At 31.5% G+C, this 19,152-nt stretch overlaps 1 protein-coding gene across 6 annotated transcripts in view; it reads right to left on the reverse strand.

The window, feature by feature from the left end:
* Positions 1-19,152, reverse strand: part of LOC145258276 (stress-activated protein kinase JNK-like) — a 432,258-nt gene that overhangs the window by 38,739 nt on the left and 374,367 nt on the right. For all 6 annotated transcript variants that reach the window (XR_013864086.1, XR_013864087.1, XR_013864085.1 and 3 more), the window contains one exon: positions 4,775-4,846. Coding sequence is in view for 3 of the 6 variants with exons in the window: in XM_080116278.1 (XP_079972404.1) it covers positions 4,775-4,846 (72 nt within the window). In the remaining 3 variants the exon portion in view is untranslated. The remainder of the gene's footprint in view (positions 1-4,774; positions 4,847-19,152) is intronic.

A 19,152-nucleotide genomic window follows, 5' to 3' on the forward strand; every position in this document is an offset into this window, starting at 1 on the left:
TTATCTATTTCTACTAGAGGATCGTCTTCATCCTGACTCGCATTTATCGCACGGGATAAGAGATCCGCACAGACGTTATCCTTTCCTTTCAGGTACTGTATGGTGCAATCATAGCCAGCCATACTCAAAGCCCACGTCTGTATTTTTTTATTCTGTATCGGAGATTTCAGCAAGTACTCCAATGGTCTGTGATCTGTGTAGATGGTGAACGTAGCACTGTGCAAGTAGTGATTCAACTTATTTTAGTCATAGTGAATCGCATATGCTTCCTTCTCTATCGTTGACCATCTAGTCATCTATATGAGATAGAAAATAAATGGGTTTCTCTATCTCCCGACCCTCCTCTGGGTCGTAGACCATTTGAGGCAAGGATGCTCCGATCGCATAATCGGAGGCATGTGTGTATAGTCTGTATCCTTTGTTAGTGTTCGGGTATGCCAGCGTCACCATCTCTGCAAGCTTCGATTTCAATCGATTAAAAGCAGACTGACATGCATCGTCCCAACAGAAACGTGCATGCTTCCTAGTTAACCGAATTAACGGTTCGGCGATTACGGAAAAATCCTTGATAAACCGCCTGTAATAGGATGTCATGCCTATAAAGGATCGAACCTGCTTCACAGTGGTCGGGGTCGAAATTGCTTGAATCGCTTTAACTTTATCCCCATCCGGCTGGATACCTTTCTCACTCACTCGGAATCCCAAATATTGCACTTCCTTGCCGAAAAACTCACACTTCGCCGCCTTTAACCTTAAGTTATGCCTACGTAAGCTACCTAGCACCTTTTCTATATGCCTAACATGTTCCTCCTTTGTTTTGGAGAATATTAAAATATCATCCAAATAAGGCACGGCGAATTCTTCCTGTCCCTTTAACACTACGGACATTAGCTCCTGGAACACTCCTGGAGCGTTAGCAAGTCCAAATGGCATTACATTAAATTGGAACAGTCCTCTATGACAGGTGAACGCGGTTTTCTCTTTATCCTTTTCGTTCAACTTTACCTGCCAATACCCTGATTTCAAATTTTGCTGACCCTAGCGAAGCTAATATATCATCAATTACTGGCAGCGCTCGGGCATACTTCTTTGTTATCTTGTTCAGGGCCCTAAAATCTACACAGAACCTCTTCGTTCCGTCCTTCTTTTTTACTAGTACTATCGGGAAACTCCACGGACTGTTTGACCTCTCTATAACCCCTGCCTGTAGCATTTCCTTTAGTGCTATATTAACTTCCTCCCACTGCTTGAGAGGTGTTCTATAAGGGTTTTTCTTTATGGGATCGTTTTTTTCCTATATCGATCCTCATCTCTACTGTGTCAGTCCGGCCTAAGTTTTTATCCTCTGTGACGAATAAATCCTTGTTTCGTCGCAGGACTTTATCTATATCTTTCCTAAATTCCTCCGGCACCTTTATGCCGTCGAGGTTACTCTTGTTTCCCAACTTCTTTTGTTTATTTGGCTTTGATATCGCCATTACTACTTCTGTTCTACTACATGTACCTATCTTATAACCTTTCCTTAATTTTACTGTCTGATTTGTACTATTCATGATTAGTAAGGGAAAGCTTTTCCTACCTTTTATTGTGACTACTGTGTTCGCTACCGATACACCACTTAAATCACTTAGGAAGCCCTTATCTATCTGTACTACTTCGTAGTCTAAACCCTGACCGTTTTTCATTCCGACACGAGCTGTGCACGCATGTAAATGCTGCGGTTTTAGGGTGATATCATGTCTTAATCTAACTATACTAGAAATATGAGCCTCTTCTTGCAGCGCTATGTACTCGCCGCCTAATCGAATTGCTCCTAAATCAAAGTACATTCTAACACCATTTTGCTTGAGCCAGTCTCGGCCCAATATGACGTTCCTATTTAGGTTTTCCGTCACTACGAAATCATGTCGAATGTACTGGCTTCCTACTTTAATCTGCAAACACGCCACTCCTTGCACTAAGAGAGGTGACCCGTTTGCAGTCCTTAAATTCATCTCTATCTTCTTCATCTCAGGCTTCTGTCTGAGCCCTTCTAACACGGTACTTTTTATTACCGAAATTTCTGCACCAGTGTCTACTAAAGCTCTAAACTTATTTTTCTCTAATTTAATAGGGATGCAATTAGCGGCGCCCATATGTCTTACTATCGTCGTCTGTTCACCCCCCCTTCCTCTCGCTGGGCGTCTTGCGAGTGGGGGTGACTCGTTTCCCGACTTAGGGAAAGTACAGTTCCTGGCTATATGGCCTTTTCTGCCGCAATTGAAACACTTAATCCCCGGCCAAGGGCTCTCCGTTTCTCTTGCCTTGAAGCCGGGTCCCCTATTAAATCCTCTATAATTCCCATGCCCCCTATCTGGTTCTGGGAATCTCTTTTTCCCTATCGCTTCTATGTTCCTCTGGCGTCTACTATAGTTAATTTCCATAGGTTCTTCTTCTCGGACATTGCCTCTTATATGGGTTTGCCACCGTTCCTCGATTAGGGCCTTTTCATAGGCTACTTTGAGGTCTGATGGTTCCTCCCTCATGACAGCGATTTTGACTTCTCTGTCATATAGCCCCTCAATGAAGAAACCTATCACTTGGCTTTTCACTACTACATTGTTCGTATCTAGGCTACCATACGAACCTTCAGCCAAGCGCACTAACCTCTGCATGTAGTCCTGCAAAGTTTCACTCCTACCCTGTCTAATATTTGCCAACTCCCTCATAAATTTGGTAGGATTTACCTGAACTCCAAAATAATTATCTAAAGCTTGTTTCAAGTCTACCCATGTCAAACTCGCATTGTTGGTTAGCAGACTTGAAACAAACTGTCCCACTGGGCCAGCTGTAGTTAATAATGCTAACTGACATTTCTCTTCCTCCGTTTGTCTAATTATTCTACTATACTTATCTATATCACTAAGCCACCTACTGTATTCGTCGCAAGTTTTTTTTTCACACTTTAATTTCCAACCTTGCCTCAAGGGTTCGGGTTCGATCCTCATACTCACCTACCAAAACTTTTATTTTTATTTTAACCCCCCCCCCCCAGTTTTGATTTATCCAAAACAAAACACGCGGGCAACGCTGGGTATCCCCCGCTAGTTCTATATACTTCTCTTGAAGTTGTCTCATGGCAAATATCATATTGATGATGCTGCTCTCTGGTAAGTTCTTTTCAGGGACAGTAATGAGTCCATTGAGAATGACTCTGACAAATATTTTCCTGGCGATGGACAAAAGTGATATACGTCTATAGTTTCTGCAATCATTTTTGCTACCTTTGTTTTTATGCATCATGACATCTTGAAAGTTGTCTGGCATTTATTCCTCCTCCCAGATGTTTTGCAGTGGATCATGAAAGGTTTCTACTGTATTTGTGCCAATTTGTAGATTTCAGCAATGTTCCATCTTTTCTAGCTGCTATACCTGAGTTTTTTTGAATGATTGCTTTCTGAGGAATCTGATTGCATGCCCCTGTTGACCAGTTGACCAGATTGCCAAAGTATTCTGAAGCTGACCAGTTGACCAGATTGCCAAAGTATTCTTTCCAGCATTTACTCAATCATTCTTGGGTTTGGTAGGTATATATGATTGCAATGTAATTCTGGAATAATTGGATATGAGATTTAGAACTGGAATTCTATATAATGGCAAGAAAAGATTCTTTTTCTCATGAAAGTAGTCTTCTCCTAATAAGTAGTTTATTCTGAGTTTAATGAAAACAGGAAAATCGCATAAAATTCTATGGATTTCTTAAATTTGAGAAATTCCGTAATGTAAAACAGACATTAAATTACTACTACTACTACTACTACTTAATTAAAAATGTTCTACACTCATTACTTGTGTAAGGTTTTTCCTTTGAATCAATGACTAAGTTTGTAAATTTTAGATTCTTTTAATAAAATAAATTTATTGTGACACTCACAATCCTGTAGATTGATTGGGTAGATTGGTTTTGGAAAATGTCTTCATAAAGTAGAGATAGAAATTCAAAACATGTAAATAATACTAATTGCATGGTTTTCATAAAAACTGTGAACATATGAAAGTTCCCAGATACTTCTGAATTTTTCCAGATGACATGGAGCCAAATTCTATTGACACATTTGGCCTTCAGCGCTTTTTGATATTCATCTCTCTTATCTTGTCAAGGTTTGCAGTCTTGCCTGGATCTGGTCACACTTTTTTGTAGTTTCATGATTGCATTAATCTCTCAGATTCAAAAACCAATAATACACAGAAACAGATGTTTTACTACTATTAAACACTTTAAATGATTCTGAAATGAAATATCAAAAAAATTATTGAATTTGAAAAAAAAATATTTAGAATGTGTTTAACAACATAATTTATAGAAATATACTCAAGTGTATATATATGATTATATATATGATAAAAATTATATATACAAAATTTTGCAATAAAGAATAGTTTTAAAAAAATAATAAGTTAAAAAATCAGCTTTAAAAATATGAAATTAGTATTTTTTTAAGTATGAATATCGATTTTGTGTGTATGCTTCTTTCAGGCTAAAATGCTAAAACTTTTTGCCATCTTTTTGTAGAGGCATTCATAAAAGACAGTTTTAAAAATTGATCTACCCAAAATAAACACAAGTTAAAATATATTACTTCAACAAACAAATAATCATTTCAGAAAATCTCGCATTAGACTGTCATATTGAAGTTAATTCTGTCAGGCAATACTATATTTAAACCTGCAAGCAAAAAAAAAAAAAAAAGAAAAGAAAAAAAAAAGTGACTTTGCAACCAATAAAAAAGGATACGGTCAGTACCAGGAAATAGTACACCACCTCGTATCAATTCTGCCATAATGCAGCCCACGGACCAAATATCCACTGCAATTAACAATAATAATAAACAATAAATAAATCATATAAAATCAGTAAAAAAAGAAGAAAAAATATAAAATAAGAAAACTTTATTTTCATCATAAATGATACAAATAGCAGTAATAATTACATAAGATACTTGAATACAAAATTGATCTAGTGAAAAAATCTAATCATTCAAAACTAATGGGTCCTGTGTCCTGGCATGCCCAGGAAAATCTATTTGGTAAAGAAATCCTGGATCCCAACATTGAACCATTCAATTATTTACTGCTTATAATTGTCTGGCATGAATGCAAACCCCACAAAGTTAATGTAAGACATTGGAGAGGAAAAGGGAGCTTGCAACTAGACTTATGGGGGAAATTTAATTGCCAATCTGGACGTAAGGTTAGAACCTGGATGTTAAGCTTAATTAAGGGCAATTTTTGCATTAGAAAGATATGGGACCATTAAAAGTCAATATGACTAAACTAAAAACAAATCAATTGCTTAAAAGTAAAAGAAAAAAAAATGTGGAGTTAAAAAATATAAAATGTGAGCAAATTTGTAGATTAACACCCTTTTCTCTCTATTGAGATTTTGCTTTTTTAAGTGATTACATTTAAATACACTGAAAAAAATGGAAGAAAGGAATAAGAAAAACATGTTAGAATTTAGCATGGGGGATCTGTTTCATACATAAATTTAACAGAAAATGATCTTTCATTTACAGGCCACTCTAATTTTTTATGGCAGTTAATCATATCTTTTAATCCTGAGTATTTAGAATGGCTTGGAAATAGGGAGATCACTTTACATTAAATTTATATATGGAACTGATCTCCCACTCTGAATTCTAAATATAATTTTTTTTTGCTTTTTTTCCTTCTTTCCACCAGGTTTTTAAAGATTTTTACAAATAATCATGCAAAAAATAGTACCTCTTTTGTGGTAGGTGGCATGTTAATCTACAAGTATATCTAAACATGAATGTATTCATTTTTTTTTTTTAATGAAATGCAACCAGTCAATAAATATGCTCTGAATGCAAAAACACAAATTCATTAAGGTTGTAATGTGAAACAATTTGGATGATATAATAAGGAAAAAATATATACTCTTTATATGAACCCAGAAATTGCGCGCACACACACACACACACACACACACACACACACACACACACACACAGACAGACAGACAGACAGACAGACAGACAGACAGAGTTCAATTGGTTAATAAATGAAGTTTATGCAATAAACTTCATTTATTAATAAAATCATGAATCTCTAATCAGTAGTTGTTATTGTGTAAAGAGTTGCCAACAGATAAACAAAAATATACTGAATAAAATATGATTGCCACTGAAGGGAATAATATAATTCTTTAAGAAATTAATTAAAAATTATTTGTTGTTTATAACAGAGATAATTTTTATAGTGTATTCGCTTGGCATCATATTCTTTCTTGGATGTTTGTTATTTGGGTTGTGGCCAGACAAATTTCTAACTTTCATTGATTACACTTGCAGTGATATTATTTCTCAAATGGTCAGACTAAATAGAGTTTTTATTTACATTTGATAAATATATAAAGCATATAAAGCATTCCCCAACAGCTTTGGCCTTGATGGAGGGGAGACAAAAACTTGCTGCTATAGTTTCAAACGATCTGAAACCACAAGCAAGCGGAGACTTGATTCCAAATATTTCTCATATGTTATATCTCCCCACTTTTGGAAAAAGGGTACGATTATGAATATCTTCCGCATCAAATAATCCTTATACACTGTGAAATTTAATTTATGTGTGAAAACCAAACAGGGGAAATATAACATAAGAAATATTTGGAATCAAGTCTCCTCTTGCTGTTATTTCAGATCATTTGAAACCATAGCAGCAAGTTTTAGTCTCCTCTCCATTGAGGCCAGAGGTTTTAGGGAAATATTGGATATTTTGTAATTCATATGCAAAACTAGTAAAACAAATGATTATGATTGAAATATTGGTAAAAGTGCAGTATCTTTCCACTCTCAAAAATCCTTTAAAATTACCACTATTACATTTAAAATTCCAGGAAACGAGTACTTTCCAAGATATGAAAAATTATAGTTTCAAAAAGTGGGGGATCACTTTTCTATATTAATTTAACGCAAAATTAGCACCCACTTTATTGGGAGGGGTATGTTATTTATTTTTAAGGGTGGTGCGTATTGTGGCCTGGTAGACCAACACAAAACTTACCTTAAAAAAATTGTTTTCTGTAGGTTTTCAGGTATTTTTCAGTATTTTTCCGGGTATTAAGCAAAAATATGCATGTTTGCACGTACAACAATGGCCACCACATATAACAAAGAATTACATTGTTTATTACCCAGAAAAATACTTATTTGTGGAAAATTTAAATGCAATATTTGTTTTCAGCACAACCGAAACAAGTTTTTTAAGGTGGTTTTGTCTTGGTATACCAGGCCACAATTACTAAATAAACAACATCCCTAAAAAAAAATAACAGACCCCCCCCCCCCCGCAAAAAAAAAAGATGGCTATAAAATGGGGGTTCATTTTATGTAAAATTAATACAGAAAAGTGATTCACCACTTTTTGAAACTATTTCATTTTTTCATATCTTAGAAACTACTTATTTCCTGGAATTTTAAACCCTATTTTCGTTTTCAATACCCTCGAAAGTTCTAGTAAATAGTGGTAATTTTAAAGGATTTTTTGAAAGTGGAAAGATACTGCACCTTTATCAAAACATTTTATGGCTGTAAAAAAGTGCCAAAAATAGACTCTGGATGATTCCCTTAATATGCAACCTTAAGAGCAAATGTCACGTAACTCACTATGCAATTCAGATTATTACCTTTCCAACGAGCCTTCATCTATTAAATTCCGATGAATAGTCGCTAAGATTTGAAACTTATAAAATTGCCAAAAAAAAGGTGATCTCATAAGTGCAAGTACTTTCCAATTCTTCAGGATTCATTGTCAGGGATAAAGTAATTTAACTGGTTTTGAACAATTTATATACTTTTTTTTTTCTCTTTTCCATCCCTCATTGGTTAATTATTTTATTTTATTTATTTATTTTTTCATTGGTTAATTATTTTATTTTATTTTAGTTAACAATGGTAACCAATGAGGCGAAAGAAAAGAGAAAAAGTTATATAACTTGTTTAAAACCAGTTAAATTACTTTATCCCTGACGATGAATCCTGAAGAATTGGAAATTACTTGGACTTATGATTAATATGGTGATTACATCAGCAAGTTCCCGCCAGAAGTGAAAACAGTTATTTTGAAGTTGGAAAGGATGGAAAATAGAATTAATAGACAAAAAACGTCTATTTTATTTAATGAAATATGAATATATCTATACTCAGCCAAATTGAATACTGAAATGCTAATATCTTTGGTTCAATGGGATGAAACTACATGAAAATTTGCAGGCTTTTTTTAAGATTATAATATTATTCTATGGTTAAAATTTTATGACAATTAGTAAAAAAGGATCTATATTTTCAAACCAATAAAATATGCCCAAATTTGCCTACATTTTTATATATAGTGTCCTGGCAGGCTAGACTCAGTTTTGCTGCTTTGGGATCAATTTTGTTTAGGATTTTTCTTTGCTTGGTTGTTTCCCTTGTGGCCTTGCCAGGCCACTAATATATGTACATATATTAGCAACATCACACCATTTTTTCTTGACATCGAATAAACTCAAATCAAGCATTAGAGCATTAAAAAAAAAAAGAGATATTATCTTTAATTTTTTAAAATTGGTCCATTAGAACTGGACTTATGAACATTCAAAGCATCAAAAAATTTGGACATTTTGCCTTAAGTTAGTTCTATTCAAATGCATATAAGCTTATGACTGAAAATAGTAGGAAATTTGCACAATTTACAGATTAACACATCTTTAAAAAGCTGTATCTTTTTAAGAGATTATGATGAAATTTTTAACATATTATCATAACACTATGAAGGTTCAGTTGGCTTTATTTACGACGATCTCACTTGGTAATTTGCATATTAATTAGCATATTTAAGTTTCATTTCAACAGCTTTAAGTAGAAACATCATAAAAACAGCTAATAAAAATGGTAAGTAAGGCTTTATCATCATAGGAATTATTATTCTGATGGACATTATCATTTGTCATTATCACATCATGAAAAATCCAAGATGGCGACAGGAAAATCCAAAATGGCCATCATAACATGATTCAAAGAAATTATTGATAAAATATGGCTTGTAGGATACCAAATTAAAGGAAATTTTGTACAGATTACAATTATAATGTTATACTAATTAGCATAATTAAGTTTCATTTTAACAGCTTTAAATAGAAACTTCATCAAAACAGCTAAAAAAAAAATATGGGAGGTAAGGCTTTATCATCATGCGGGATATTATTCTGATGAACATTATCATTTGTCATCATTACACCGTGAAAAATCCAAGATGGCAACCACAACACGATTTCAAGAAATTAACAAAATATAACTTGTAGCATACCAAATGAAAGGACATTTTGTAGATTACAATTATAATGTTTTCAAGTACATTAAACTAATTAGCATAATTAAGTTTCATTTTAATGGCTTTGAGTTGCCACGACAATTATCAGGTGGGTTTCTACTGTTTTGTATAATTTTATATTTTTAAGTCATTGTCGAGACTTTAAAGATTTCAAGAAACACCCTGGTCATTTTTTCTTGTTCTCATGTAACACTTGACACTACTTGTTTTTCAAACCAAATAAACATTTACAACAACAAAAATTTATCGAGGTAGGTAGAAGAGTAACTTATCCTGCTTTTAACAACATTTGTTATATATTTGTTTTTTTAACCACTTTTTCATCCCTCAGTGGATTGTAAAACAAACCCAATAAGTGTCATCGTAGGCAAAATAAGTTATTCTTTTATTGAACTGGATAAGTGGTTTGTGAGTTTTAACTCATTTAAAAGCGTTTTTTACTTAAATAAAAAAATAATGTTGAATGAAGCCATTTGAATTAAAAAACAATTTTTTTTAACAAAATAAAACAAAATTACAGCGCTATTTTAGTAATATTATTTTCAAGTTTCATGATATCTTTTTTTATTAAATTGTTAGGTGAAAGTATAGAATAGATACAAAACACCCTCCTCTTTCCATGTTAACGTTATTATGATATAACTAGCACAACCTGTTAACTGGCATTGCCCGGTGGAAGCATGATCCCCGCCCACATAAAAAAAAATAAACTATGGTTGTTGTTGGTGGCCTCTGCTATTCCTGGCCAATTGCAGGTAGTGGCGGCTGTGGCCGAAATATAAAAACAGCAAGAAATGTGTAAATGTGGAGGTAAAGCTAATGTAAAAAGTTACCCTCCACACAAAGTAAAAACAAGTTTAGAAAAATAAAATACAAAGTTAACGTGTGTGTGCAGTGAAGCAAAAGTGATAGAAACACAACTGTCTGTATCCAATGTAATTTATGTTCAAATTAAAGCTTACTTCATCAGTATTTTTTTTTATTAGGGCGTTTTTTTTGGGGGGGGGGTAAGGGGGGAATAGTCACCTGTTTTTTGGGAGGGGCACTAGGTGTATCAGAATTTTTTTTGGAATTTTTGACACCCTTAACACGAAACTGCAAATAAAATATAAAAAACTCGTAATTTCTCTTTTAAAAGTGGGTTTAAAAGTGGGATTATACTTCCAAAATAAACTATTAAAGTTGTATAAAAAGTAATGGAAATATTATTTTTTACGAGTTAAGTATTTTTCAATTTTTAAACTTTAAAAATCTATCAAAATTTTTCTATTGATTCAATTTTTATGATATTTTCAGGGTCAATGTGAAATTTTATGCTCTTTCTAATAAACCGAATATAATATTTTAGACAAACGTTTTTTTTTTTAAATTCACGACCTCCCCCATTTTGAAAAGTAAATAATTAATTTACTCACCAAAGTTTTATATATCACAAATTGAAGATAAAAGATCAATAAAAAATATATTCAAATTTAAAACAAAAAAAGTGTTTTTTTAGAAATTTACCTGTAAAGTCTGAAGTTTAAAACCTTTTTTTTTTTTTTAAAACATGTTTTTTGTTTTTTTTAATAAAACTTTGGTCCTTGCTCCTTTAATTGAAAAAATATTAGGGTTTGAATTATATTTTTCGAGTAGTTATAACCTGGGAAAGACAGGGGGTCGAATTATTCAATATTTTTTCACGCAGTCACACACCTAGAGGGGCACATACAATGAATTAAATTTAACGTAAACTGAGCACCCACACATTGGACCCCCTCCTCTCCCCATAAAAAAATACTAGATGCTTACATTTGCAGGAGTGGGTGACCTAGACAATCAACTTTGTAAAAAAAAAAAAAAAAAAAAAAAAAAATTAAAAAATGCAAAATTTTAAAAACCCTTTTTAATTTTTTTGCTTATAAATAGAACGTCGAAAGCAGTTTTTTAATAAAACAAAATTATCTTGTTTTTAAAAAATAATCTAATATTCAAAGGGAAAATTATTCCCAACTCGCATTTAGGTAAAAATGCACTTTCGTATAAATAACTGAATTCATTCAAAAAGTATCGCAAAAACGAAAATAAATGAATAACATATATATCTACGTGCATGCGCATGCACACACAGACACACGCGTGCATACAACCTCACACACACACACACACAAGTGTGTAAGTGTGGTCGACGGAATAGGTTAACTTTCTAAACCCCCCCCCCACACACACACACACATGTGTGTAAGATTTTCAACCAATAGTTTCCAATCCTAGAAATAATTATTGGTACCCTTATTTTTTTTTTTATTTTATTTCTGAGGATGTTTTATACTTTTTTATTGGGGGGAGGGGGCAAGTGGACACTTCGACTAATTGAAAAAAAATGCTGCAAACAAAAATAATGCTTACAATTACTGGCAACACATAGTTTCTAATATATGAGGAAATGTTAGTTTTAAAAAAGTGGGTGATCACATTCCTGTAAAAATTTTACGTACAATGAGCACCCACTTTATGACCACCTGTTTTATTAGAATGGTGCGGCAATGTACAATGAACTGAATTTAACATCCCAAGTAAAAGAGTAATAATATAACGATTTCTTAATTTAAAAGAGAATGTGGAAAACATGGTTTTTAAAGTGAATCAAGTAATTTATTTTTCAAAAACTCAATCTTGCAATAAAAAAATTGTGTGTGTGTGCGTGTGTATTTTTTTGTGTGAGTATTTAAGTGTGCAAGTGTGAGCACCCACTTGAGCACACAAAGTATGTGTGTATGAATATGTATATGCACGCATGATTGTGTACATATATACACAAAAACACGCACACGCGCATTTTCCATGTGACTGCAATGTAGTTTGTTTTCAAACCCAAAGAAGAAAACCGTGTTTTCGACATTATCTTCAGCGAGACACAGGAAAACAAAGATAGCATCGTACAACTGAGAAATAATGTGAAGTAAAAAAAAAGAAAAAGAAAAGAAAATGTATAATGCGATATATATGTGTATAGTAGATATATGTAATAAATAATTTTTGTTTCAGTAAAATATTTGTCACCGACAACTGATATCATACTAATATTATGGAAGTTGCATAAAAAGTAGCCATGTTTCAATATGATACATCATTCGGTAATGTAGGCAAGAATGGGATTCTAAGAATAATGGAATCTTTCAGCACAGCCAATAGGACTGGATGGACGATGGCTTGGGAGGCATTAGTAATTATGAATAGGGAGAAGGGAAGGTTATGTTTAGTCTATGTATGACATAAGCCGTTAAAAGCGGTGAAATATGGACAGCGTAGGAAAACGAAGAATAGTACATGGCGTATAGTGGTAGCAGTGGTAGAACTTGATAATCAGAGAGAAGAATAGGACCTTTTTCCTCTGTAGATGTAGCGATCGTGATGATACTTCTCCTAGGATAAAATATAAGATTTAATCATAACGAATAAATGTGTATAAAGCGACATAGTAAAGTTACATAAGACGGAGGGTTGAATGTTTCGACATAATAAATTTGTATTTGGCATGTGTTATTGAAAACCTACGGTAATTTGGTGCAGAGGGGAATTTCTGCAATAAAAATATTATATACAGGATTATAATTTTTTTATTAAATTGTAAAGTAAAGTAAAGTATAAACCATTACAAAACACGTTCTTATCCCCATACTAAGAATGGGTTTCTAAATAACGCATTTCAAAAGTTTGTGGGACTCTGTTTTAGAGTTGCAGCACCCCCTCCCTAAAAAATTTCCCAAAATTTAGGAAATCAAACAATTTTAATGTAATTTTCAGTAATTAACAGTGACAGATTATGATATAAATATGTTTAAAAAATAATATTTTTGGATATCTTATTTGTTGTATTAAACATTCCTATCCCGTTTAAACGTGTTTTTCATTTATTATCATACAAATAAACTTTCTCCTATTCAAGTTTTTGTTTGAACTGAATATTTTTTGGAAAATTTTTTTTCTTCTGATGCTAAAATAAAACATAACCAAAAATATTCTTTTTGTTTTCATAATCAAAAACTGATGCTTTTTAAATATTTAAAAATAAAAAAACGTATACCTCATTATTGTAAGTCACTTTGTAAACAAACATTATCTTATGAATTTACATCGGACAGTACTCAAAAAAATAAAAATAATCAAATATCGGCGCTCGCTATCATTTTTAGCAATGTGCACATAAAAAGTTCTTAACCATGTTCATGTTCTGTTCATTCTCCTCTAGGATCCTCCGACCACTCCGTCGTATCAGTTAAGATAAAAACAAAATGTAAGAAGTCCCCAGACGTACCCCTCCACTGTACTGTATACCGATACTCTATGGCTGACTGGGATAGCTTCCGTACATTCATATCTGATTTACCTCTGCACTCCATGTTTAAAAAGGAAGTGCCCTCTATAGTATCAGATCTGACCGAATGGTTATTTGTAGGCATAAATCAATTCATACCATCTAAAAAATTCCAACAAAAACCTAACAGCCAGCCATGGTTCTCCCCAGAATGTGCTGCTGCTATCACGCACAGAAATCACTTTTTCCATAGCTACCAACTTAATAGATGCACTGAGACTAAAGCTGCTTTCAGGACTGCCAGCAACCACTGTAAAAGAGTAATAAAAAATGATTACCCACTTTTCGAAAAAAAATTTCTTCATATCATGAAAACTATTTTGGTACTCATTGGGCGTTGATTTCCATGGCGACCCGCAGAATTATTTAATGATCGTTCCCTTAGTCCCCCCCCCCCAGTCAAGGCTAACGCATGTGCACGTAACATTTTTTATTTATTTACTTACGTGGCGGAGTTATACAACCATCACCCCCATGCGAATTTCTATACTGATAGGTTTTTTGAAATTTTTTCACTGGATTATCATTGATTGAACACTAACCAGATTATGAAAAAAAAATTGAAAAAAAAAATTATTTCAACATTTGAAAGGGGTACTCACTTTTTAGTTACCACGTTCTGGTAAATCGGTCACCCATTTTTTTTTTTTTCTGGCTAAATACGGAAGTGTCTTCGGGAGATATAAAATGGTCGCATGTTGACAAAGCAATGTATCGGGAGGCGTACGGGATGGAAAATTATTGGTAAATTTTTAGATTAGGTCCACCTCCTCAATTTTCTTTTAAATGATGACTTGTAATGGTTTTCGACTATGCTGAATATGAAAATCGCATTGAAATTTTGCAGAAATAAGTAGTTATAAAGATATAAAAGTTGTATTATGCATTGTAATCTTTGGCGGCCATCTTTTTTACGCGCGAGCATTTGTTTATGGAGCGTGCGCGCGTAAAAAGATGGCCGCCAAAGAATACAATGCACAATATAACTTTTTATATCTTGATACCTACTTATTTCCGCAAAATTTCAATGCGATTTCTGTATTCAGCATACTCGAAAACCTATAAATGTCGTCATTTAAAGGAAAATTGTGGAGGTGGACCTAATCTAAAAAAATACCAAATTATTAAACATTTCAGTACTCATGCAGAGAGTGATCCGTGCTGAAATAATGATGTTATTATTTTAAAAGCCATTCTTAACATGGGGAGGGGAGGGTGTTTTGTACCTATTCTGTACTTTAACCTTAAAATTGAATAAAAAAAACATATCATAAAACTTTAATTAAACGTGGAAATACGATTTAAAAAATAGCGCAGATCACTCTCTGCATTAGCACCAACATTTCTCCAGCATGTTAGTGAAATTTATAATACTTCAAAAAATTTTAAAAAAAACAAGTCTTGAAAAAAAAACAAAAAAAAACCCTCACCTTTCATAAAAACAAATTATTTAAAAAAAAAAACAAAAAAACACCCACAAACTGACTTCAAACTAAATAAGTAAAAAAAATTTTTTTAAATTCGAAACTTTATTTTCATGAAAACAATAAAAAAGTCATGTTCAATCTATTTTTTTTTCTTTGAGAAACAAATATATTTCTGACTTACAAATGCGGTAGAGACTCCTATTATTTTTCTTTCTATGGTTTTGATATACCGCGTTTTTATTGGTTACAAAATGGGTGACTGATTTATCAGAACGTTGTAACTAAAAAGTAAGCACCACTTTCAAATGCCGAAATAATGATTTGTTTAAAAAATTTTTTTTTTTTTTAATAATCTGTTTAATTAGTGTCCAATCAATAATAATCCAGTGAAAAAAATTTCCAAAAACCTATAAGTATAGAAATTACGCATGGAAGTAGAACTACGGCACTTTTGCACTTACTTTTACAAAGATTATTTACGTTAACTCTTTTCATAAATAATTTAAAAAAAAAAAAGTAACTAAACCATTTATTGATAATTTGTCACGTGTACAAACATTTATTTATTTATTCATTTACATAGGCTTAACTCTTTTCATGAATAAGAAAAGTTTTACTCTTTAAGAATAATAAAAGGAAAAAATGCAGAGAGTAATCCACGCTATTTTTTAAATCGTATTTCCAAATTAAAGTTTTATATGTTTTTTTTTATTCAATTGTAAGGTTAAAGTACAGAATAGGTACAAAACACCCTCCCTCCCCATGTTAAGAATGGCTTTTTAAATAATAACGTTATTATTTCAGCACGGATCACTCTCTGCATGAGTATCATAAAGATTAATACAAATAATACTTATCTCAATAAGTGAAAGGCTCATTTCCACCGGAAATGAAATCGGGACAATCTCGCAGTTACAAAAAATATTTTCATTTATAATTTAATATTTTTATAATTCGCAATGTTAAATTATTTTAATAACATGCAAACATTCGTTGACTTTAAAAATAGATTTTCTGAAAATTTCAATTAAATTGGTAACATAGAAATATGGTTCTATTCACTTTTAACGAACCAAATATTACATTTATATATATATATATATATATATATATATATATATATATATATATATATATATATTATACAGACATAAATATGTCTGCATAATATATGTTGATGAACACATAATACGGTTTGTTCCTTTTTGCATATTTATATATATTATATATATGTATGCATATATAAATATACATATATTATACAGGCATATATAAATATACATATATATATTATACAGACATATACATATATATTATATATGCATACATATATAAATATATATTTTATATATGCATACATATATAAATCTGTATTATAAAGACATATATATATATTATAGGCATATCTATATAAATATATGCATACATAAATATACATATATATATGCATACATAAATATACATATATATATGCATACATATATATATATTATAAATGCATACATATATAAATATATATACATTATATATGCATACATATATAAATATATATACATTATATATGCATACATATATAAATATATATACATTATATATGCATACATATATAAATATATATACATTATATATGCATACATATATATATATATATATATATATATATATATATATATATATATGCATACATATATATATATTATACAGACATATATTATACATGCATATATATATAAATATACATATTATACAGACATATATATATTATACTAGCAATCGGTGCCCGGCGTTGCCCAGGTGTTTTGAAGTGTATGCTGAGGAAAAAAAAAACGGTCAAATTTTTAAACTTTGACTCCTATTATGACCTCTTAACATTTATTGTTTAGGGATCAAGTAAAGTTAATAAGTTAGATCCATGTCCAAGGAATCTACATATAAAATATCACGTGTTTAGACCCTAAATTGTAGGAGGAGTTTGGTAGAGTTCTCAAACGTCAAATTGTTGAATATTGACCACTTAATCGCCAAATATCTGTTGAAAACCTATCACATCGATTTTCCCAAATCTCAGTATCCTGTATATCAAATTTCGAATCTGTAGGCTTAAAATTGACAGAGTTTTAGCGTAGCGAAATGCACACAGACGCACAGACACACACAGACACTATCACTTATATATATATATATATATATATAAACATAAACATCATATATATAAGGATAATAGTACACCATATATATAACAAAAGACAATTATTTACTGAAGTGAAAGGAAAACCCGGGGGAACTTTACCCAAAAATAAATCTATATTTTTTTGTGTGTATTGATAGTCTTATCAACACCCCTTTTTTCTATTTATTTAAAAAGAAAATACAACTTTGTTATTTATGAGTCGTGGAATTGCATTCATCTACAAATGATCTAGCTAATGTGCATATTTTTTATCGTTTTTAATTAATTCCCTATTAGTTTTTTTTTCGGTTCTCTTATACGATGATCATCTTTATTTAACTATTATGTGTAATTATATTCATACAGATATTCTATATGATTTATATTTGCGTAATATTTGCGTAGAAATGAAGAAAATCAAATTTACTGTGTATTTATCGTGTTGCCATAACAACGTGATGTAGCTAAGGACGGTAGTGGACGTGAGTGTGTGTGCGTGTGTTTTCGTGCTGTGTTTATATTATGCATATTGTTTCGTATCTTATCAACTTCTTCGAATCTATGTGTACAGTAATACAAACCCGTTTTTCGAGCTGAATAAATATGTTACATTGAATAAAAACACGAAAAATATATCCAGTTTGGTAGAAAAGTAAATTATCTTGTCTTTGATAACATTTATTTGTTATATATTTGTTTTTTGACAACTTTTTCGAATCTATGTGTACAGTAATACAAACCCGAAATGAAAAGACCACGAGTGAACGCGCGTTTTACATAAAAATAAGTATTTTTAAATTTTATCTTTCTAGCTTTAAAAAAAAAGTTTTAAAATTTTATCAGCCGGCATAATTTATTTTTAAATATTGAAAAATTTCAGGAAAATTAATTTTTGCTAGATTTTCAAAACATTGTTTTCGTGTTGTGTGTACGTGTCTGCGGCTAGCACCAGAATGGCGGCCGTGATGTCGTAGGTTGGATTGTTGGATTGTGTAAGTTTCGTATTTTTTTAATTTGTAAATAACAAGTTATGAAAAAATTAAACCCTTCCAAGATGGACAATAAATAAAGCCATAATATTTTATGGTAAAGGTAAGAGCGTAGGAACCATAGTTTTTTAGGAGATGTGATTATTGGATTAACCAATCAGAAATCGTCTGTGGCACACACATCTCTGTTTTTATAGATAGATATATAGATAGATAGATATGCATACATATATAAATATATATATTATACAGACATATATATATTATATATGCATACAGACATATATATATTATATATGCATACAGACATATATATATTATATATGCATACATATATAAATATATATATTATACAGATATATATATATATATATATATATATATATGATGAAAATAATGGAAATAGTATTCCGACAAAATAGAGAAATAAAAAGGAACAAACCGTATTATGTGTTCATCAACGTTTCGTCTTTATTTCGAGACTTCCTCTGGATGAATGAGATTAAGAAACAAAAAATACCAGTACAAAATATTTGAAAATGTTTCACGTGCACAGTGTGATGCAGTTCTATTTCAGAAAAACGGAAAAGGACGTTGGAAATTCAAAAAGGAGGGGAGAGGGTTGGCGCTGTTAAAGAGAGGGAAATTTTAGTGACGTCATATAGTCGTTAATGTAATTTTTAAAACATGAACACTGTTAATATTTTTACTGGAAAAAAGATATATCTGTTGAAATTCAAATATAGGTTTGTAACAGAAATGAAATGAGTGTTTTTTATGTAATTTATTGATTGAGATTATGTGTTAATTATTACAGGGGGTGTTTGAATGGTGTGA

Source organism: Euprymna scolopes, chromosome 33 (assembly GCF_053919585.1).
Source record: "Euprymna scolopes isolate OS-2025 chromosome 33, ASM5391958v1, whole genome shotgun sequence".
Taxonomy (NCBI): domain Eukaryota; kingdom Metazoa; phylum Mollusca; class Cephalopoda; order Sepiida; family Sepiolidae; genus Euprymna; species Euprymna scolopes.